This window comes from Mauremys reevesii, linkage group 11 (assembly GCF_016161935.1).
Source record: "Mauremys reevesii isolate NIE-2019 linkage group 11, ASM1616193v1, whole genome shotgun sequence".
NCBI lineage: Eukaryota > Metazoa > Chordata > Testudines > Geoemydidae > Mauremys > Mauremys reevesii.
In genome coordinates this window covers 64,482,751-64,507,039 of record NC_052633.1, presented here as the reverse complement: position 1 = coordinate 64,507,039, position 24,289 = coordinate 64,482,751, and the positions used below count along the sequence as shown (strand labels likewise).

The following is a 24,289-nucleotide window of genomic DNA, read 5'->3' as shown; positions in this document are numbered from 1 at the left end:
CTGTAACACAAGAATAATAATCCTTATCTATCTTGTATGGTTGCGGTAACATTTTTTGAAGATAAAAAGCACCACACAACTGTTGAGTATAATTACTGTTCCACCTTCCCAACTCCTGTTGACTGCAACAGGGGTTATTCACAGGAATGGAAGAAAATCAAGCACTATCTATTAGTGTCTTTCTTAGTAAATAGATCCAAAAATTCTGAAGGGAGGCCCCCAGATCTTCACTGAAGGAATCTTTCATTTTCTTTTCATTTTACCCCCATAGCTTGTGTGCTTCCTCTCCTTTGCAGACAACCAAGGAATAATCCTCCTCTTCCGGTTTGAGTTTCCCTGGGCCAGCTCAAGCACTGTCTTGTTCACCGGGCTTCAGGGAGGACATCTGTAAAGAAAAGCATAGAGCCTTCCCACTTGATCTAGTTTTTCAGCATAGCCGGTCACCAACATTCTAGCTTCGTCTCCTGAGGAAGACAGTCATCACCCAAATTATATCTGCATCACCCTCTTCACCGAGATCCCCTAGCGAGAGCTTGCAATGAGCCCTCCAGCAGCAAAGCTGGGAGCTGGATTCCAATTTTTCCACAGTTGTAGTGACAGAGGGCCAGACTCAGTTACACTAAGACCACTCTGGTAAACGTGTAAAGGGACCTTAAAGGGGGCATCAAGTATATTTACATTTATGTCAAATGAGAATCAGACCCAGAGAGAGAGAGGAGCTGTTGAGACCCAGACCTGGATTGACTCTTTAAGGCTAAGGGGCATTTGGCGCCAGGGTTTCAGTTCAGGCCAGTTTTAGGAGGTCCAGTACCAGTGTTGAAAACAGTGTGTGTGGGGGGTTTATCCTCCAATCCTGGTCTCACTGAGGTCATCAGCAAAATCACCATTGGCTTCAACAAGGCCAAGAGCTGGCCCAAAGTGCAGAACTCTTGGTATCAGTTTGTACCGAAGTTTTATAGTAACTTTGCCTATCGTCTTGGTTTGGCCCCCACCCCTCCCCAATTCCCATTTCACAGCCACAATGCTGCTTCTTGGAGACGTCCTGGCTGTGTGGCATTTTAACTCTTTCATGGGTCAATTAAAAAAAAAATTCCTCTTCCCAGCCTACGGAATCAACAGATTTGTCCGCGCCAGCCAGGCTTCCTTCTTGGTTGTGAACCTGGGGCTCAGCTCTGAGGCCATGGAAGCTTGTAAATGGTTTATTTCTGTGTGTCAGGGTTCCAGGTGTTCTTTTATTGATGCACGTTAGAGAGGCAGCAGTGCTGATGGAAGGATCACACTAGGCACACAAGATGATCTCAGAGCAGCCTGCACTCCTTCGATTTGGGAAGCAAGGAAGTTAAAATCCCTTAATGCCATGAGGCATTTTTCCACTCCCTCTCTAACTCCCAAATTGTCTTTGAGGTTTTCTTCCCCAGGTGCAAGTTATGTATCTTTAGACTAATAGCTAAGGGGGTACCACAGGATGCCTTTGAGTTCATTAGTGGATAACTATGCCTGCACTTAGAGAACATCCGAGGTGAGGTTCTTTCCCCAGATGTGTGTCAATAGGAAACTCTGGCACACGTCCCTGGGCAGAATTGGACTTTTCCATAGAATAAACTTTAGATAATTAACAATGGAAAACTTTGAACTCCACTAGGCCCGGATGAAAAGGACACAGATACTGGAGAAGGCTGACTTTATTCTCAGCTGAGGCACTCAGTTACCACAGTGATGGGTGGGATATCAATTCCTAGAGAGAATGTTATTACACTGGATTTTTGGCACTGCTATCCAAAATATAAAGTAACAATAACTAAGATACTTGGGGCCAGATTTTCAGGAGCTTGGGGTTAGGCAATGAAGGGAAAAGGTCGGATGCCCAAAGTGCTCAGCAGCCAGCGGATCCCATTGATAGGGACTGTACTGAGGGTTGCCTTATTGAGAACAGTGGTGGCTGCAGGATGAGCAGCACAGGTCACTTCACTTGGGTGCCTAAATACAAGCCCTTTGGAGAAATCTGGACAAAAAAGCACATTCTGCCTGGGGTACTTTAATTTTATACTTTAATATAGACAACTCGAGCAACCGAAAATTAGGACTCCATATATATTAACTGGCCTTTTATTTTGCTACAGTCATCTGCTACTAGATTCTTTGCCATGTGTGATAAGATTAAAGGAACAAATCCTCTCTCATAAGGCCCAAAATCCTCCTTCGTACAACTGTGGCATCCCCCACTAACATACTGTAGGGCTGGTGGCGTCAGTGCTTCTTTTAAAGAGTTCCTGAAGTTTTTGCTATGAAGTTCTTAATTCACTGACACTTGGCATTCAAAGACCTGATCCTGAAAATCTGTACTCCTGTGGGGAGTTAGGCAACTGAGGCAAGAGGCGCCTTTGAGATCAGTGGGACGGCTCTTGTGAGTAGGGACTAGCGAGGTGAGTGGGAGTTTGCAGGATTGGGGCTCTATTTTGAAAATTAAGTTTCAGGCTAGTCTTTTGGAAAAATAAACGTGAACATATAGCCAAAGTTTTCAAATCTAGGTGCCTAAAATTAGGCTCCTAAATTAGAGTGCCCTGATTTTCAAAGGCTAAGATTTTCAGAGTCACATAGGGGATTTGGACACCCAATTCTCATTAAAATTAACGGGATGTTAATATTAAGGACATAAAACCAATCACTGTCACAGCAGAATCAGGCACAGTGGGGTTTTAATGGGAATTGGGTGTCCAAATCTCTCTGGTAGTTTTGAAAATCTCATTGCGAAGGGGAGAGCGCTGACAGCTCTCATTGAAATCAGCGAGGATTTTAGATACTCAGCGCCTTTGAAAATCAGGCTGCGTTAATTCGGTGCCTACATTTGAGCCATTTTTTAAAAAACACTTCTTTGATGGCTCTTTTGTTTGCCCTTTTCAAAATCAAAATAAGCAGCTTTCCAACAGGAAGTTTAAATTTAGCTGAGATTTATTCTTTAACCTAAAATAGTTCCTTCAGCTCTGGTACAAAAATAAATAGGATTTTGTACCCAGGCCATGTACACAGCAGCTACTGCATGCCTGCTGCAATTATTTCTTCATCGTGGTGTGTGTTTAGAAAAAGGTCTCTGTACGCAACAGTATCCTGTGCTGCAGAAAGTGCTACCCAAAGGCTTTCAATTAGAGTGGGGGCCTCACCGTGAAAAGTCTGGGTCCAGAGCGAAATCCGGAAACCCCTCCCGCACCAAAGCTCAGCATTGTTCAGAACAGAGGTTTGGGGCTGGCCAATTAGAACGACAGAGGCACTAGCTAACTTCAGATTCAGACCAACATTTCCAACCTCCTCATCCCGTCCCTAAGTTCAGGGGCATTTGAAGAAAGGTTGTGGTTCACTCATCTCTCAACACCCATCAAAGGGAAAACAACACTAATCTTTAGCTCCGATACAGCACTTCTCCTCTGCAGATCTCAAAGCATTTTATAAAGTAATTGTTGTCATCCCCATTTTACAGATGGAGAAACAGAGGTGAAGTGATCACAGTCAAGGTCACACAGTAGCAGGGGTGGACGTAGCATCCCAATGAAATGGGTGCATCCTACTAAATCCAGTGTAACCGCTGTGTGACAACAATAAGGACAAAGAGAGGATGACACAATGACAGTGCCAGGGGTGGGTGTGTGGTCTGGTGGGGGGCCCGGCCCAGCCTCAGTGCAGGGCCAGTCCCGGTTACGCACGGCAGTGAGAGACATCCCACCCGAGATGCGATGGGGGAGGTGGCTCCACTCAGCATCTGTTCCCAGCTGCTCAGAGTCCCTGCCACAAGCCTGGTGCCCTGCCCCACATCCTTGCTGCCTGGAGACCGGGACACACGGAGGTATTGCCCCTCCTCTGGTGCTCCCTCTGTGGAGGAGAATTTGCCCTTTGGGCCTCTGTAGAGACTCTGACATCATTATGCAGCAACGTGGCCAGGAGTAGCACCACCATGACACAGGGCCCAGGCTTTGGAGCCATCTGCAACTTCTTGTGCAAATGAGCCTCCCTCTCACCTCCACAGGGTGTTTTTGCACCCTTGGTTTTCCAATTTCTGTGGGTGTATTGGAATCCATAAACTCCCACTAAAGCTATGCCCCTCCCCTGCTGCCTAGTGGGTCAGTAGGAGAGCCAGGAATAGAACCCAAGTCTCCTGACTCCCAGTCCAGTGCACTATCCACCGGACCACACTACCTTTGGTAGCTCAGAATTTTCAGCTTTGAAATAAGCACTCTCCAGCAGGACCTGCTTCCTTGGTGCTCATGTAGCTGCAGCTGCCGTCTGTGAATTCTGGCCTAACACATTTGACCAAAGAGTTCAGCAAAGGAAAATGATTAACAAATGCACTCACAAACAGCAGAGTGAGCTCGGGCTTGTACGCAGGCTTCCCTCTCTCCTCCTGTGGTTCTCTGAATCACATTTTTTCATAGGCAAACTAAGTGCCAGCTAAGACTCGAGACAAGAGTGACAAAGAAAATCAGTAATTCAAAGGCTTTTTTTCTATTTGCAGCATGTTCTGCTGGGGCACGGAGAAATCTGAAGACCAATTTGTGTAAATGGTGTGACTCCACCTCCCCAGTGTGTGAGGAAAAGGTGTGCTACAGCAACTGTAATTTGAACTCCTATTGTGAGAGTCCATATGAAATCTGTGTGGCCATATGGTAAGCAACAAACCTATTACCAATGTGCTTTCTGTATGTGTGATGAAGTGGGGATTTTCCCTTCTTATGTTGTATGGGAGTCTTACTGTTGAGCCTATGTGAGTTTTACTGTTTTGCATGAATAAGGTGTGTGCCTCAGTTTCCCTGTGTATTGCACCAATGCGTAGGTGGTGGGATAAGGGTGTATGACTTTGGCTGAGACCCCCCAGGGGGCAGGTGATGCTGCTCCAGCTGCAATGGCTGATGCCCTTCGTAACCTGAGACCCAGGAGGGGGATGCAACCAGGTGATGACCAGGTGACACTTTGCCTGGGAAGCAAGACAAAGACCAGGAGGAGGAGCATCGGGTGTGTCAGAGGTTGGCTGGCTGGAACCCGGGCAGCCTGCGTGGGGGGACTGGAAGAGGGGGAGTCCAGGGTGTCTGGCCCAAGGTCCCCCAAGATGGACTTCGCTGAAAGTCACTGATTTCTGTGCTCACAAGTTCTGTTCTACACTGTGTTCCTGTCGACTAATAAACCTTCCGTTTTACGCTGGCTGAGTGTCATTGCTGGCTGCGGAGTTGGGGTGTAGGGCCCTCTGGCTTCCCCAGGAGCCCCGCATGGGCGGACTTGCTGCAGGAAGCGCACGGTGTGGAAAAGGATGCCTTGTGCTCTGAGGTCAGACCCAGGAAGGTGGAAGCTGTGTCAGCTTCTCGCCCTGGTGACAGTATGGTCAGCAAGAGGAGGCCTGCTCCCCCAGAGTCCTGGCTGGCTTCATACAGAGCAGTTCCAGAACATTGGCCCAGTGACTCCGTGACAGTATGGTAAAAAATATCTGAATTATTTACAGAGCAAAAGAAGGACCAGTGTGAAATGATGGCTTTTGAGCATGCTACACATATTATATACACATGCACAGGTACCTTCTCCATTAATCTGTACACACACACACACACCAGTATTCACAATTGCAATTTGCACTGATACAATCTGAGACTTTCAAATGCACTATATATGAAATTTCACTATATTCAGGTTTACTATTGGCCAAATCCTGCAACCCTACTCCAGCAGAGCTCCCATGAATTTAACCTTGCAAGCAAGTTCCAGGGGGCCAGATCCTCAAATCCTTCCTCATGGCCTGATATGTCAAACTCTTACTTTTGTGGGCAGTCTTCGTTCACATCAGAAGACACTGAACAATTCACTCATGGCTTTAGCACTTGGAATAATGCAGCCATCACAAACCCAAATCTCTATGCCCTACTACATGGTCAGGTATTCCACGTTTGATGGCTATATGGACAGACCCAGACTTCACATAAGGGAATGTAAAAGTGCATGGAGCCAGTGCCATAAAACTCAGCAGAAATTCTAGCCCTGCACCCAAACAGAGGTTCCCAATGGTCCCTTCTGACCTCGGAACCTATGAATCTCCTATTCGCGATATAGGGAGATGCTGTGATTGGCTGGGCCAGGCAATTTGTAGTTTCATATTAGCTAACAGGTTGAGATAAATTTTAGGCTCCCCATAGTCTTCATCTTCACCGGCTAATTAGCCTCAAAGCTGCAAATTCCTTCGTCTTCATTATGGTTTTTCCTTGAGTTAGTTACCATGGGTTAGCTAACACGAGGTAAACACACCTTTTTTTTTTTTCCTAAGTGAAGACAAGGCCTTAAAGTCTGAAAACAAAACTGATTCTCAATCTGGGGGATAGTAACCCCCAGACATTTCATTGGCTCTATCAGCAGAAGCTGGAGAAACCCATTGCTGAAGAAACCAAAACAGCAGCATTAATCATCTCACATGGAATCGAACAGTAAATCCTCATAGCAAATCACTCACCTCGTCTGGTGGCCACAGGATAACAGATCCTTATTAATAAATCACTAAGGAAGAGGCAGGTATGTTTCTGTGAGCTGTGAAAGAGTCGGTGGTATGAAAGCCCGTCGCCACACCTCTCTTTCCTCCTCCTCCTCAGCATCTTCACTTGCCAGGAGCTTGTTAGCACTTTATCTTATCCTGCCCCCGGCAGGCTGTTAGCAGGCAGTCTGCCACAGAGGATGCGGCTTGTTCTGTTTTGTGAAATTCAGATTTCCTGTGTGAAGACCGCGCCCCCGGAAAACATTGACCTCTCAGGGGCCAATCCACTGAAGTCAATACAGACTCCTACTGACTAGAGTGGGCTTTAGATCCCATCTTCTGTTGAAAAAGGCACATTTAAGCGACTTTTCCTCATCTTTTGTTTGGTACCCAGCTTTACATCAATCATTTTTTCTCGTGTATGCTCCAGGTGTAAGTGACAAGTTCACCCCCAAAATACAATCTTGTTCTCCGTGACTCAGAAGGAAGATCATTATTGTAACTTTCCGAATTATTTCCCTCAAAGTTTTTGATATCCTCCTAGGTCAGGTGTCCTTTGGCTTTCTGGTTTCAGGACTGTAGTTCAGTTTTCCACATAGGCTAGTGGCTAAAGAAGAGCAGATCTGGGTTCTACCCCTGGCTCTACCACTGACTTTCTGAGCGACGTTGAACAAGTCATGGAACCTCTGTGTGCCTCACTTTCCCCACTTGGCGACCCCAGGATGGGAGATGCTAGCAAGTGCAGAACATCATGAGTACCAAGGTAATTATGTCTATAGTTTCCTTATGCACAGGAACTCCCAGGAGGCATGACCTCACCTCGTTTTTTCAAGGTCTCCAATGCCTTGATGCCTGAAATCTGTTTGCTAGTAAACACAGCTTACCACAGAGCAGCAGCCCAGTCCAACCCCACTGAAGCAAATGGGCTTTGGAACAGGCATTTGGTCTCTTAGAAGCACATTGCATTCACCCACTCCGGAGAGACTTGGGGGCGTACCTTCAGTATTCACCCGCCATGAGTGGGAAAAGCATCCAGCTGACAACTTGCCCATTGCAGGGTTTCTTTGCCACTCTTGGTGCTGAGCACCGCAGAGGCCCGTCTAGAAGAGTTGCATGTTCACAGTCCTAGTGTAAAAGTGCCCGTTTTCACTGGAGATTGTGGCATGGTTACCTCAGTCACTCTCTGGGGCTGGCTTTGCATTGACTTTTCATTTCCTTCCAAAACTGTGTTCTTGAAACGCTGATAAAAGCTGTTTTTGAAAGAAAAACCCAAGAGTCCAAAGAAAACACGACGACTCAGTTTTGTGGTTAAGCTCTTCCCCCTGGAGACCATTGTCAGTGCTCTCTGCAAAGCGCCAGGGACACACGTCTAATTCTGGAATGCTGCTTTCACAGTTACTAACAGGAAACCATTCTATTAGCTGTTAAATAGATATGGCTCTATACCGTGCACACACATGCGCCACCCATTAGAGCTGGAACAATCTCCCAGTTAATAGCTGCCAAGCTCCCACCCTTCTCTCCTTAAAAGAAAGTCTGAGACCTTCTGAGGCACTCCAGCTGTATTGACCATACAACACGGTACAGCCATGGAGAGGGGCTACTATTGCCATGGATGTTACTCACCATCCAGCCCTGTGGTGCTATACAAAGGACGCTATTTTGCGCTTTGAGAGCACCGTCTGTCCGAGGATCTCAGGGTGCTTTACTGACATATTTAGTTCACAATACCCGTGAGATGAGATGAAGTACAGACATACAGAGAATGTAAGTATCCAAATCACACAGGGAGTCTGGGGCAGAGCCAGGAATATTGTTCTGGTCTCCTGACTCCCATTCCTGTGTCTCAGCCCCAAGACCATTTTTCTGCCCCTTATAATGAACACTAGCATATGCACAAATTCACTGTTCCTTGTCAGAGCAGGATCAGGCCCCTCGTCTTCAAAGATCTTCACAAAGTTGCTCCCCCTCTGACCTCTCTGCTCTTACCCTGATCACCTTTTCACTTAGCCCGAGTTGCTTCCTCCCTGGGGATGCCTTCGTTGTATTTTTTGCCCACATCCACCTTCATACCTTATTTTGTTCTGGCTGATTTCCCAAGAACAATGCCACACACTCACTTCCAAGTCCCAGACCCTCAACAGGTATCTAGGCTCCTACCTTCTACTGATTACCTTTGAGGATCTGGGCCCAAGTGACTACCTGATCATAGTGTCCTAATCAGATGCTACAGTGATGGAGGCTATGCACCAAGACAGATTCCTGTCCCTACTGGTCATTCTAATCTATGTAGGTTCTCATACAATGTTTATCTACCTAGTTTCTGAGCAAGGCATCCTCCTCCTAAAACACTTCTCAAGGAGCGTTATATTCCTATCCGTTTGGATAGTTTTGAAATAACTTAATTCAATAATAAAGTAACATTTGGTTGCCGCCAAGACACATGCACCAAGAACCTACATAACCGTGTGTTCTCTCTTACCATTCCTGTTTGTTCTCAGCTTAATCTAATCTTCATCAATATTGTAAAGCACTATAATAATTGGAGATATACCTATCTCCTAGAACTGGAAGGGACCTTGAAAGGTCATCGAGTCCAGCCCCCTGCCTTCACTAGCAGGACCAAGTACTGATTTTTGCCCCAGATCCCTAAGTGGCCCCCTCAAGGATTGAACTCACAACCCTGGGTTTAGCAGGCCAAACCACTGAGCTATCCCGTTGTGATGATATACAAGCAATAAACAATAACTAAAAATGGACCCAAGCTATCGAATTTGGATCTAGATTGGATTTCCATTGACTTTAACAGGCTGTTTGACTTCATAACATGACATAGTATAGAATACTAATTTAAAATAAAACCTCAAAGTACAGACTATTGCTATTATAGCTTTGGCGTAATTCTGCCAACCGTATTCATGTAATTCCACTACAATGAGTGCAGCTTCTCGAGTGAGTTTTCAGGATCAGATCCTTAAATATTTAAACTAGTCTTATTGTTGACTAAAACAACTGAGCTACATGGGGTGCAGAAAATTCATCCACATTTAATTCAAAATGCATGCTGTTCAAACAAATGCATTAATTCCAGAAAGTGAAATCTCTTGAGAAGTCAATTACTACTGATATTAAAATATGATTCTATAAGAACAGCCATCTGGATCAGACCAAAGGTCCATCTAGCCCCGTATCCTGTCTTTTGACAGTAGCCAATGCCAGGTGCCCCAGAGGGAATGAACACAACGGATACTCACCACACTCACATACTGAACATGCTCAGGGCCCTATTACCTGCACGTTATAATTTTGTCAATCACAAGGTCAAAGACATCTTTAGAAGCAGTAAAGAGAGTGTCCAAAGGTTAGTTATATCCTCTCTAGAATGAAAGCCAGATATGGAGTGGTCATTCAAGGATGAAATGTTAAACCTAGCAATAGCAATACCTAAAGATGCCAGTAGGTGCCTAAAGACCTTTAAAGATCTGGCCTTGAGACACTTTTGAAAATATTCCACAACGTCCTTGTTAAAAAGGCAGGCGATCTATGATACTAAAAGTAAATGAACTCTGTCCATTAAAAATATTGTTTAACTAGAGCAGGGGTAGGCAACCTATGACACGTGTGCCAAAGGCGGCACGCGAGCTGATTTTCAGTGGCACTCACACTGCCCGGGTCCTGACCACTGGTCCAGGAGCTCTGCATTTTAATTTAATTTTAAATGAAGCTTCTTAAACATTTAAAAAAACTTATTTACTTTACATACAACAATAGTTTAGTTATATATTACAGACTTATAGAAAGAGACCTTCTAAAAATGTTAAAGTGTATTACCGGCACGCGAAACCTTAAATTAGAGTGAATAAACGAAGACTCAGCACAGCACTTCTGAAAGGTTGCTGACCCCTGAACTAGAGCATTGTACAACACTAGGATTGATTACATTATAACACCCCTCATATAACAACATCGAGAATTATTCCTCTGGTAAGGTTTATTGCATGCATTTTCAGGGCACTGCTCACTGTATTACCTGGGTGTAGTTAAATGGTACAGTCATGTTTAAAAAAACCCACAAAACAAAACACTGTGCCATTGCCTTCTGCATAGAAACCCACTGAAGGAGGGAAAATTCTCCTGGAACCTCCAAGACATCAATGTCTGTTTCCTCTGGGATGTCCCATTTGGAGTAGGGAGAAACAAGGATATTTGCCCCTGTAGATCCTTGGCTGTTTTGAGATCCACAGGGAAATCCTGCATTCCAAGACCCTTCACAACGTTCCCTAGATGTCCACTCCCATCTTTCATGGCAGTACAGCTCTTTCCAGAGCCACTGTCCTTTATAGGCCCCTTGCTGGTGGCTACCCCTGAAGTTTCCCTCAGGGGATGTCTGGAGGGTAAATACCAGGAGATAATGCTCAGAAGGGACATCACCCATTCTTTCTGCTCAGCTGTTACTCAGTAACTGAATCCGTTATGTAAACATGGGCCCAACAAACATACTGGGCATGCTCAGGGCCCTATTTCCTGCATGTTATAATTTTGTCACATCAAAAGGTCAAGCCAGCTCTAGAAACAGTGAAGAGTTCTCCAAAGACTAGTTCTGTCCCCTGTGGAATGAAAGCCAGACATGGGGTGGTCATTCAAGGACAGCATGTTAGACCTAGCAATTAAACCACACACTTGGTGACCAACTGAGGAAGAGTCCAGAAAATACCATGTATTGGCTCCACCTGAAAAAGAAGAATGAAATACAAGTGCTTATTCAAGTACCTTCTTCTGAGTGAACATTTCTATCAGCTAAATTACTGGCACATCTTGGAGAGCAGAGATCTGGATCACCACCACCACCGGTTGCAGACATATCATTGTAATTAAATATTAGTATCTCGAGGTGCTACCACAATTGTTGGACTCCGCACAGGTTTCTCTTTGGGAGCCTGTGACAGCATTGTAGTGATACAGAAACAGCTTCTAAAACAAAGCAGGATTTATTCTGCAGCAAAGGTTACACAGTGCTTAAGAGGAGTAGATTAAAAATAGCAAAGAGACCCACTCGCATTTTGCCTTACCTAAGCTTAACCTCTCTATCTGTAGCTCCAGCCAGTCTGGCTTATTCCCCGTCTCAGAGTTGGGAAAAACAGCCCACTCTGCTTGCAGCTCTCTCCCTGTCTCTGAATGGCTCAGTTCCACAGTCAGCCTTTTCACTGATGCATGCTGGCCAGCCTCTGCCCACCCGCCACCCCCAATCCCTACCTTTTCTAGGTTCTGGGAGCTTTTTGAGTTCCCTTTGATCTCAGGCTTAGACTTGGGAAGAGTAAAACTTCCTAGCCTGGATGGAGCCAGCCATTGTTACCTTAACTCCTATGTTCTGCCGCCATTAATGGCCCAGCCATTGTTACCTTAAGTCAGGGGTGGCCAACCTGTGGCTCGGGAGCCACAGGCGACTCTTCAGGAGTTAATATGCGGCTCCTTGTATAGGCACCCAACTCCAGGGCTGGAGCTACAGACGCAAGCTTTCCAATGTGCCCGGGGGCACTCACTGCTCAACCCCTGGCTCTGCCCCCACTCCACCCCTTCTCACCCCCTCCCCTGAGCCTGCTATACCCTTGCTCCTTCCCCTCCCCGCCCCCAAGCCTCCTGCATGCCATGAAACAGCTGACCAGGAGATGTGGGGAGGGAGGAGGAAGTGCTGATCAGCGGTGCTGCTGGTGGACAGGAGGCACTGGGAGCAGGGAGCTGATGACATATTACTGTGGCTCTTTGGCAATGTACATTGGTAAATTCTGGCTCCTTCTCAGGCTCAGGTTGGCCACCCCTGGGTTAAGTCCTCTGAAGCTGTGTATGTGAGGGTGACTTTACCTCTGTCATTGTTTTACCTTTCCTGCTAAGCTCTGTAACAGCCTCCTTTGATTTAGCTCTATGCAGTCAAGCAAGCTGCAGTACAAAACTGAACTGGGAAACAGAGTCACACAATATTCATAAGAGATAGTACAGACATTTTCCCAGCTTTTCACACATGGGGCAGCTACAAAGAGTTGGGCACCAAACACTTCATTCCAGCAGACCTGGTTTGGAAGTAGGATCATGTAACAATTACGTGTCGATCTCATTATAGTCACCAGAAGATATTTGACCACATCAATAATGCCACACTACCCATGAAATCTGGGCTAGTGAAAAGCTCCCTGTCAGGGAAGACCATGTGCTTGAATAATACTTTACGTTACAAGTAGGGCTGTCAAACTATTAAAAAAATTAATCACAATTAATGGCACTGTTAAACAATAATGGACTATCATTTATTTAAATATTTTTGGATGTTTTCTACATTTTCCAATATATTGATTTAAATTACAACACAGAATACAAAGTGTACACTGCTCACTTTATATTTATTTTTTATTACAAATATTTGCACTGTAAAAAACAATAGTATATTTCAATTCACCTAACACAAGTACCGTAGTGCAATATCTTTATAATGAAAGTTGAACTTACAAATGTAGACTTATGTACAAAAAATAAGTGCATTCAAAAATAAAATAATATAAAACTTTAGAACCTACAAGTCCACTCAGTCCTACTTCAGCCAGTTGCTCAAAGAAGTTTGGTTACAATTTGCAGGAGATAATGCTGCCCAGGTCTTGTTTACAATGTCACCTGAAAGTGAGAACAGGTGTTTGCATGGCACTGTTGTAAAAATGTAGAAAAACACCCACAAATATTTAACAAATTTCAACTGGTATTCTATTGTTTAGCAGTGCAATTAATCACGATTAATTTTTTTAATCACAGTTAATTTTTTTGAATTATCATGTGAGTTAACTGCGATTAATCAACAGCCCTAATTACAAATCATGAATGCAGGGCACTGAAAGAGCTCTGAATATAGACTATGCAAATTCATGATGCCTCAGTAGACTTTGGAACAGTAACTGGACCTCATTGAAGTCAATGGCAAAACCCCCATTAACCTTGATGGGACCAGGATGTGTTTCCTTTCCCTGTGGCACAGTGATGAGACCCTTTGAGTGGAGGCACTAAGCACAGAACCCAGGACCTGAACCATGTGAGGAGAGGGGAGAAGCTGCTCCAAATAATAGGGATAGCAAGTACCAAGGAGAGAAAAGGGAGGAGGCTTAAGCCATAGCTTGGGGGGAAGGACTCCACACAGCTGTACCACCATATTTTCTTTTCTACAAATATCCCCAAAAGAAGTTGACACAGTAACTGTAAGTACGAGAGAGAGAGAGAATAAATTGTTGTGTGTGGTGTGTCACGGAACACACAACACACATGCAGATTTTACAACTAATTCAGAGGGGGCAACTACTCAGGATCAGATCCTACTATCATGGTGAAAATAGGTGGCCCACATTTAAAAGCTCACTGCTTTGCACTGTCAAGAGGGGTCCTTGGACTATTGGAGGAATGGCATCATTCAATAAATGTGTGAAGGATGCAGCTTCTTCCTTGAACTTCTGGAATCAATGGACTAGATCCTCTCAACCTGAATCGAATCAGTTCAGTTCATTTTAAAGGAGGGACCTAAGGATTATTACATTGCATATCATTAATCATCAACCAATCTCTAACATCCTGATAATCTTTTGACCTTTTGACCCATATCTGCTATTATTCTCTATTTTGTTTTAAATTTCCAAAAAAGAAAAGTTTTTTTTTTTTTTTTTTTTTTTTTTTTTTTTTTCAACCAGGCATACACATACCATACCTCTGGGGAGGAGAGGTAGTCTTTCCACATCACTTCATCTTCATTTTTTTATTTTTTTTATTTTGCACAATAAAAAGTAAGCAAGCACTAAAAAAAAAAAACAAATTATATTTATATATTACTATATATATATATATTATATATATTATATAGTAACAATATTTATATTCCAATGGATTTATTTTACAATGATATGGTAAAATTGAGACAGTCAGCAATTTCTCAGTAATAACGTGCTGTGACACTTTTGTATTTTCATGTCTGATTTTGTGAGTAGTTTAAGTGAAGTGAAACTTGGGGGTACACAAGACAAATCGTACTCCTGAAAGGGGTACAGTAGACTGGAAAGGTTGAGAGCTATTGCTCTACACCATATCCATTGCGAACAATCCATACACCACATGGTATCAAACTAACAAGCAGCCCAGGTTTGAGACGCTTTTATCATGCAGGGCTATTGCACATTTTTTGGATGCAGAGATTTTGGCCTGATGCACTGTTGATTCCTTGCATATTTTCAGGAAGCAAGACAATGACAGCATTAAGATCAGCACTCTGTGCCACAACCCACAGCTCCCAGTAGAAAATGTAATGGTTCCAAATTACAACACCTCACGGTGCATCATGACCCATCAGTCTAGTGAGGAAGGAATATTTTACATCTGTGGTTGTGTGGATGAACAGGAATGCAACGATAAACTAATATTTGAAAACCACACCAATGGTGAGTATTTATTTATTATTATTATTATTTAAATGATGGCATGTCAATTTAAAGATGCAAAATTCCCATTGGAAACTGCAGCCCTCAGTGCTTCTGAAAACCAGATTAATAGTTATTAAGGCTACAGGGACCATTATATCTTCTACCCTGACCTCCTGAATGTCACAGGCTATAAAGTTTCACTTGCACTTGACTAAAATAGATCTTCCAGAAAGGCATCCAGTCTTGATCTGAAGACATCAAGAGATGGAGAATCCACCATTGGCCTGTGTTTCCTGTGGCACAAGGGGCTCAGATTAGAAACTGAAAGTCTGAGCCACCCACACTTAGTCAACACTTCTGAAAATTTTAGCTACAATAAATCATGAAATTCTAGAGCAAGTTCTACCCAGAAACACCCATGAAACCCCACTGATGTCAGGGTGTGTCTTACCTTTTTTGAAGTGAGGTTTTTTTAACCACAGGATCACTAACATGTGTGACTTATCCCTTTCTAAAATCCTAGAGGAGACAAGACATCGTAGTTTTTACTGTAAGGTAACTAGGGGAGGTCAACACTAGACCCCTGACTACAGTTCACTTCACATAGTTTACTTCATAGAGCCTAGGATTTTAGAGCAGGATCGCTCACACACGTTAGTTCACCTTTTGGGGGCAAAGCCTCAGAGGAACTGCCGAGGTGTAAATGAGAGCAGAAAAAAAAGTTACTAACCTTTCATAACAACTTCTTCTTCTAGATGTATTGCATATGTCCACTCCACTCAGTGTGCACGTGCTCTGTGCACAGTTGCTGGACTTTTTTTTCCCTCAGTGGTACCTGTGGGGGCAGCTCAAACACCTTCTCCTGCCGTGCGATGATGGGGATGGTATAAAGAGCCCAGTTGACCCTTGACTCCCTCAGTTTTTTCTTTCTGGAAACTCCAGTGCGAAGGGGTGGGGTGGGGGTCATGGAATGGACATGTGCAACACATTTCACAGAACAGGAATTATGAAAGGTTAGTAACCATTGTTGCTTCTTCAAGTGATTGCGCGTATGCATTCCACTCTTGGTGACTGCCAAGCAGTTAAATAGGTAGAGGAATCAGAGTTCATGGTCACAAAGACTGCAATACAGCTCAACCAAATTTGGCATCATCTCTTGAATACTGAATGATGGTGCAATGGGAGGAGGATTCTTCTGTCCTAAGTGCAGGACTCTGCACTTGTCCTTGTTGAACCTCATCAGATTTCTTTTGGCCCAATCTTCCAATTTGTCTAGGTCACTCTGGATCCTATTCCTACGCTCCAGCATATCTACCTCTCCCCACAAATTAAGTGTCACCTGTGAACTTGCTGAGGGTGCAATCCATCCCATCATCCAGATCATTAATGAAAATGTTGACCAAAACTGGCCCCAGGACAGACCTGTGGGGCACTCCGCTTGATGTCAGCTGCCAACTAGACATCGAGCTGTTGATCGCTACCCGTTGAGCCCGACAATCTAGCCAGCTTTCTATCCACCTTAGAGTCCATTCATCCAATCCATACTTTAACTTGCTGGTGAGAAAACTGTGGGAGACCATATCAAAAGCTTTAGTAAAGTCAAGGTATATCATGTCCACTGCTTTCCCCATATCCACAGAGCCAGTTATTTCATCATAGAAGGCAATCAGGTTGGTCAGGCTGGTCATAGAAGGCAATCAGGTAGTCGCTCTTCTGCTTTTATTATCTGAACCACCTTGCCAATGACAATTTTGCAAGACCCAGACTTGATGCATGCCCTTATAAATTGTTTAGAACTTCTTATATTATTTTAAAAGATTTTGTTTTGTTTTTAAACTTTAAATATTACAAACACAAAATCTGATTAAAGAAAAATGATTAAGAAGGAAATGACTAAAGCAGACAAGCATTTTTCCAAAGCAATTGTCCATTTATTTACAGTCTTAGACCCATCCTTCATTAAGGAAATCTGGGACTTCCAGTGTTGACACTGCACTGGTGTAGATGAAAATTTGCAGGGGAATGATTTACTCTTGTAATTTGCTGGGACTAAGCTATACAAATGCAACATGTCTACACTGGAGCTTATCAGTGATTTCATTACATGTGCAGATGTGTCATTTCCTTTCCTCCCTTCCTCCAAGCCAGGCTTGATAACCCCAGCCTAGGAAGCAAGGCACTGGCGGTGGAAAAGGAAATTATGCATTTAGAAGATGCCATTTCTTGTTAAATATTGAGTTAGGGTCTCAAAAGTTGTGCTGATGGAGCTTGGCCTAGGAGTTCGAATTCACATCTGACAGGGACTGAATTACATGGCCAGTAATGCACTGCAATATTTGGTTTTCAACGTGCTGCCTTTGTTTTCAGAAAAAGCAGAAAAGATCTAACGTGTAATGGCCCCACTCATATCTGGGGATTTTGCAGCATGGAGGAACCTCATTGTTAAGTAATTGGCAAAAGTTATGCTCTCAGCTCTGACTATTTATTAGCAGGATTCATGCACGTACTTCCCTAAAAAAACCCTGCAAATTCTTTACTCTCACTCTGTTGAACTTCAGCTTTTCACAGAGGTGATCATATCCATTTGGGTAAATCCTTTAGAGCAGTAGGTGATACCCACATCTAGTACTTTCCAAAATAAACATATTCCTGGGTTCGTTACTGATTTATAGCCATTTGGGTTGATCTTGTGGCTTGAACTTGATGCCTATTTTAGAAATACTTTCACAGCTTTGCAGAAATTAGCTGCAGCAGATTTTTTTTGGAATTTGCCAAGTAAAACAGCAAAGCGGTCCGTTCTTCCAGAACCTGAATTATAAACTGTACACACTGAGGTCAAACAGCAGGGGATTTTGCTTAAGGAATGCGTCTCATACTCCTTCCCCACAGTTATTGTACTTGGCAGAAAAATATCTGAGTAAGATTTTACTTGAATCTCTCTACTGAAGTCAGCATTTTTACTCAAGGAATTGCAAACATCAAAGGATCAGCGAATTATATGTTTTGTGAGGGTCGTCTTCAAGTGATCTGAAGGGTGATAGGGATTTTTTTAAAAACATTCTTGGTCAATATCTGGGTGAAAAGTGTTTAACAAAACTGAAAAACAAAAACAAAAACTTAAAGTTTTCTATGGGCAGTCAGGCCCTCAGTTACATGAATCTCAAGTTATAGGTCATTCACACTAGCAGTAATGCAAGTAACTTTCTCTCCATTATCGTTCTGATTCAGATATCTTTGCTCATTCTGAATAGCGCCCTGCTACAAGAGTAGATTCACCAAATTCAATAGGAATACTGTGGAGTAAGGTACTCCTCAGTTAATACCGGCAGAATTTAGCCCTATATAAGGCCTGGTCTACACTACGCGTTTAAACCGAATTTAGCAGCGTTAAACTGATTTAACCCTGCACCCGTCCACACAACGAGGCCCTTTATATCGATATAAAGGGCTCTTTAAACCAATTTCTGTACTCCTCCCCGATGAGAGGAGTAGCGCTGAAATCGGTACTGTCATGTCAGATTAGGGTTAGTGTGGCCGCAAATCGACGGTATTGGCGTCCGGGCGGTATCCCGCAGTGCACCATTGTGACCGCTCTGGAAAGTGATCTGAACTCGGATGCACTGGCCAGGTAGACAGGAAAAGCCCCGCGAACTTGTGAATTTCATTTCCTGTTTGCCCAGCGTGGAGCTCTGATCAGCATGGGTGGCGATGCAGTCTCAAATCCAAAAAGAGCTCCAGCATGGACCGTACGGGAGATACTGGATCTGATCGCTGTATGGGGAGACAAATCTGTTCTATCAGAGCTCCGTTACAGAAGACGAAATGACAAAGCATTTGAAAAAATCTCCAGGCTATGATAGACAGAGGCCGCAGCACAGTGCTGTGTGACAAGTGTAACGGAAAGCCAAAGGATCAAATGGACGCTCATGGAGGGAGGGAGGGGGTACTGAGGACTCCAGCTATCCCACAGTCCCCGCAGTCTCCGAAAAGCATTTGCATTCTTGGCTGAGCTCCAAATGCCTGAAGGGTCCAAAACATTTTCCCGGGTGTTTCAGGGTGTATGTCGTCAATTTACACCCTTCCCCCCCCTCCGAAAGAAAAGGGAAAAAAACTGTTTCTCGCTTTTTTTCAATGTCACCCTATGTCTACTGCATGCTGCTGGTAGACGGGGTGCTGCAGCGCTGAACACCAGCATCCCCTTCCCGGTGGCAGACGGTGCAAAATGACTGGTATCCATCGTCATCATCAGCCCGTGAGTGCTCCAGGTTGGCCTCAGTGAGGTCGGCTGGGGGCGCCTGGGTAAAAATGGGAATGACTCCTGGTCATTCCCGGCAGATGGCACAAAAGACTTGGTAACTGTTCTCATCATAGCAGCTGGAGGCTGAGCTCCATCAGCCCCCTCCCTTTCATGTCTAAAGAAAAGATTCTGTCCTGCCTGGACTATCATAGCAGCTGGAGGCTGCCTCCCCATATTTTATCTCACTAAAAGTCAGTGTTTCTTATTCCTGCATTCTTTATTACTTCATCACACAAATGGGGGGACACTGCCACGGTAGCCCAGGAGGGATCTCTGGGGCTCTGACACGGAGCGGCTGTGCTCTCTGGTTCACTAGTACACTTGCCCCATATTCTAGGCAGGACTGACTCTTTTTAGACAAAACATAAAGAAGGGAATGACCCAGGAAGTCATTCCCATTTTTGTCCATGCACCCCCGGCTGACCTCAGCGAGGCCAGCCAGGAGCACCCATGATAGCAGCAGATGGTACAAAAGGATTGATAACCATCATAGCCAAATTCCAAATGCAAACGGTGCAAAATGACTGATAACCATCATCTCATCGCCAATTTACAATGGCAGACGGTGCAATAGGGATGGTAATCGTCTCTGCTACCTTGCAAAGGCAAATGAATGCTGCTGTGTAGCACTGCAGTACCGCCTCTGTCAGCAGCATCCAGTACACATACGGTGACAGTGACAAAAGGCAAAACAGACTCCATGGTTGCTATGCTATGGCATCTGCCAGGGCAATCCAGGTGAAAAAGGGCGCGAAATGATTGTCTGCCGTTGCTTTCACGGAGGAAGGATTGAGTGACGACATTTACCCAGAATCACCCGCGACACTGTTTTTGCCCCATCATGCATTGGGATCTCAACCCAGAATTCCAATGGGCGGGGGAGACTGCGGGAACTATGGGATAGCTACGGGATAGCTACCCACAGTGCAATGCTCTGGAAATCAACGCTAGCCTCAGTACATGGACGCACACCACCGAATTAATGTGCTTAGTGTGGCCGCGTGCACTCGACTTTATACAATCTGTTCTAAAAACTGGTTTCTGTAAAATCGGAATAATCCTGTAGTGTAGACATACCCTAAGACTGCATCTAATGCACTGACAGAAGAGTCTGGTTCTCCATTCCACCTTAATCCACAGCTTTATCTCCATTAACAATGTACATTTCATTATACCAACAGTGGTTTTTGACTGTTTTGCAAAGGGCTTCTGTTTATGAACCAGATCCCCAGATCCAAACTATCCCAATCTTTGTGGTGTTCAAAATGCCAATCCAAAACTTTCCAGCTTTGTTTCATCATTGGCTTTCAGATCACGGGAAGGTTTGTGCACATAGTTTATAAGAAATCAGTGTTTAATAGCTCCAAGATGTTGAGGAACTAATACACACATAGGTGGTATGCACATTGCATAAACAAAGGATGCAGGTAGACCAACCAAGAATTCCTGACATGACCTCAGTGGGAATGCTGCATATCGTGGCCACTGAGACAGCAGGGATAGAACTGAAACTCTTCTCTTGGTTAGTGGAACAGTAGAAATATGCTGTTCTTTGTGTGCAAATAGTCACAGGTTGAATCCCACCTCGTCTGTTACAGAGAAGATGAATGTTCTCATACCTTGAAATTTGGAGAGCAAGCGTGGCCTAGTAGATAAAACACTGGACTGGGACTCAGGTGCCCTGAGTGCTAGTCCTCGGGCTACCACTGGCCTGCTGGCTGACTTTGTCACTTCACCTCCCTGTACCTCAGTTTCCCTAGCTGGGGATAACAATACTCACCTCCTTTGTAAAGTGCTTTGAGGTCTACTGATGAAAAGTGCTATATAAGAACTCAACATTATCATCATCTTGCAAGAAACCGCTACCATTTGAGCTACAACAGCATAGGTACTGGAACTAGGGGTGCTGCTGCACCCGCTGGCTTGATGTGGTTTCCATTATATACGGGGTTTACAGCTTGGTTCAATGGCTCTCAGCACCTCCACGATACACATTGTTCCAGCACCCCTGTAAGACAGAATTTGCTAGCTTACAAGACCTCAGGCTGACAGTTGAGCAGTTCTGATTCCATCCAGTAGAGGGCAGTGGGGCACATACGCTCACTAAGGTAGTGCGCTAAAATACTAATTTTTGGAACCCTCACCATGTTGCACAAGCTAAATGTAAAGCCTAAAACTAGCTGACAGTGTCACTTTAATAACCAGAGACAGGAGAATTCTTACCCTCAGAGTTACAGGCAGTGCGCGTTATGTCCTTGGCAATACTTAGTTAACTACCTCCCATTTTTCTCCCCAGGCACTACCAAAACTAGGCGTTGCAGGTATTTTATAGCAGCACATTCTTATTCATTTTCCTTTCTACAGGATACTCCATGCTGCAGAGCAAAGAGGTCATTCCTGTAGCAGCAATAAGCCTGCTCCCCCCTCTGCTCGTGGCTGTCATGATAACGGTGATATTTTACCTCTGCCGCACCCAGAAGCAGAAAAAGAGAGCCAAGGACTGGGGCCAGAAGCACACTCAGCACCAGGCTTTGCCCGAGCCAGGAAAAGCTGATGAGGACGATGAGAAATTATCTGTGATGACAGACGACAATCACTCCAGCATGAGCTTCACCTGCACCAACAGCATCAACCATAACACCGAGCTGCTGCCCATTGAGCTGGATGAGATAGTGGGGAAAGGCCAGTTTGCTGAGGTCTGGAGGGCGAAGCTGAACCACACCACTTCGGGGCAATACGAGACAGTAGCTGTTAAGATTTTCCCGTGCGAGGAATATTCCTCATGGAAAAATGAAAGCCAGATCTTTACAGATGCCAGCCTCAAGCATGAGAGCGTCCTTCAATTCCTTACAGCAGAGGACAGGGGGTCTGGGCCCCGGAAGGAATACTGGCTCATCACTGCCTACCATAGAAGGGGCAACCTGAAGGACTATCTGTCCCGACACATTCTGAGCTGGATAGACTTACAAAAAATGGCTGGCTCCCTGGTGAACGGCGTGGCCCACCTGCACAGCGACTACACTGCCTGTGGCAGGCCAAAGATCCCAGTCGCTCACCGGGATATCAAAAGCACCAACATCCTGGTGAAGAGCGAGTGGGAGTGCGTGATTTGTGATTTTGGCATTGCTCTAAAGCTAGACCCTTCCTTAACAGCAGACGACTTTGCTAACAGCGGGCAGGTGAGTGAAGCCAAAGCTGGGTTATTGACTTAACTTTACAGAAATTCTTGGCGTCACTTAACAATACATCCCAAGTATGCCGTAAGCTGAAAACCACATGCTGCCAAATGCAGGCCATGGTGGAGATGAGAAGGGGTCTGTGGGGAGAGGAGGAAGTCTGAGAACTTCATGAATTTGCCCACATGCCACTTGGATTTAAAGCTGAAATCTAACTAGAGTTGACCATCTGATAAATGTGCTCAGTATTGGACTGAGATGTGCTTAGGCACACTTGCAAACCATGATGCTATCTTTAAAATTGCACACAAACCCAGTACAGTCATTGATCTATTTCAGACCCAAGGAGGGAGTTTAGACATTTCAGCGCATAGTAATGTTTAATGCTGACGATACAGCAAATAAACTATCTACTGTAGCTTTTCTAAAAGAGCTAGTGCAGGAGTGAGACTCAGATACTATGGCGATGGGGCCCACCTGCACACTCATTAGGCAGACAGTGCCTGGTCATTGAACTCCCTGTGGCTGCTCATAATGAAGATGAACAGGAGGAAGGGAGGATGGGAAACCATCTTACATATTCCTAGTGCTTGGCAGTTGGTGTTAGTTTGCTCCTGAGCAAGAACAATCAGGCTATGAAGATATTTCAGTGTCTTCCACCTACTCACCTCAGTTGTAAAATGGCAGGTCCTTACCATGCTGCAGCTGCTTGCAGATATATTTGCTAATCTCTGTTGTTTTTTTGGCTAGGTTGGCACTGCCAGGTACATGGCTCCTGAGGTTCTAGAGTCTAGAGTGAATCTGGAAGACCTGGAGTCCTTCAAACAAATGGACGTCTACTCCATGGCCTTGGTTTTATGGGAATTGGCCTCCAGGTGTGAGGCTGTAGGAGGTAGGAAAACTGCAACATAGTCCCATGTATTCCCTTCTTTCTAGAACCAAAGGCCATGCTAGCTAGCCCCTGCATTTTTGTAAATTAACCACCCTTAGACAACAGTTTTCATGCTCTCTTCCCACCAAGCAACAATCAGTCCATTACATCTTCCACTGGTACAGTCCTGCGGCTCATCTCACATACAGCTCGGTCTTGGATGCTCAACAGCTCCTGAGGGGTGCCGAGCACCAATGGAAGTTAGATTCTCCAGCACCTGGTAGGATCAGGCCTGCAATCTGCTAAGCATTCCCTGCTTGCTACATGCCTGCTGCAGAATGGTCTTCAGGCGTAGGTTCTCAGAAGCCATGATGGTGTGCAGGATAAACAAATACAGATGGAGAAAAGAACAGGATCTCCCCGATAGTTCCTCATTTTTGGAGGCTGTTGTCCATGGTGATGGAATACTACAAAGGGGAGGGAATAGGAACAAGAGAAAAAAGTGGGTCTAAAAAGAGCTCATGGGTGAATCCTAGCCCCACTGAAATCAATGGGAGTTTCCCTAATTGACTTCAGTGGAGCCAGGATTTTATCCCACACCTCCAAGCAGGCCCATAGCCAGCCAAGTAAACACACCTGCATGCACAGAGTGGAGCCCTGCAGGGGCACATTCCTGGTGCTCCTCCCAGTTTCTAAAAATGCCATGATTTAGACTAGAGACTGGTGAGATCCTAGGGGCTCTCACCCACCAAAAATTCAAAGCACCCAGTGAAGACGTACTCATTTCAGAAGGCAGATTATAGGCATGTGAGTGCACACAGTAAGCTAGCGTGGGAATTAACTAGCTCACCATAGGCAAGTTATGTTCTATTAAAATAATCAACAAACATGTATCAAAGCCATCAGGCCCTGACTATACACATTTCCCATCAGCCAGGCACCTAAAAACCAAAGCAGGCTCCCCGTCCCTTTAGACAATACTATGAAGTTCATCTACCTCCCATCCACAAACAG

General features: G+C 44.7%; 1 protein-coding gene across 1 annotated transcript in view; it reads left to right on the top strand.

Annotated features, from left to right (window-relative positions):
• The window catches only part of LOC120375044 (TGF-beta receptor type-2-like), a 58,668-nt gene that overhangs the window by 28,986 nt on the left and 5,393 nt on the right, over window positions 1-24,289 (top strand). Inside the window, exons 2-5 of the mRNA XM_039495618.1 lie at window positions 4,502-4,652; window positions 14,747-14,949; window positions 21,593-22,407; window positions 23,155-23,296. Coding sequence (XP_039351552.1) covers window positions 4,502-4,652; window positions 14,747-14,949; window positions 21,593-22,407; window positions 23,155-23,296 — 1,311 coding nt within the window. The remainder of the gene's footprint in view (window positions 1-4,501; window positions 4,653-14,746; window positions 14,950-21,592; window positions 22,408-23,154; window positions 23,297-24,289) is intronic.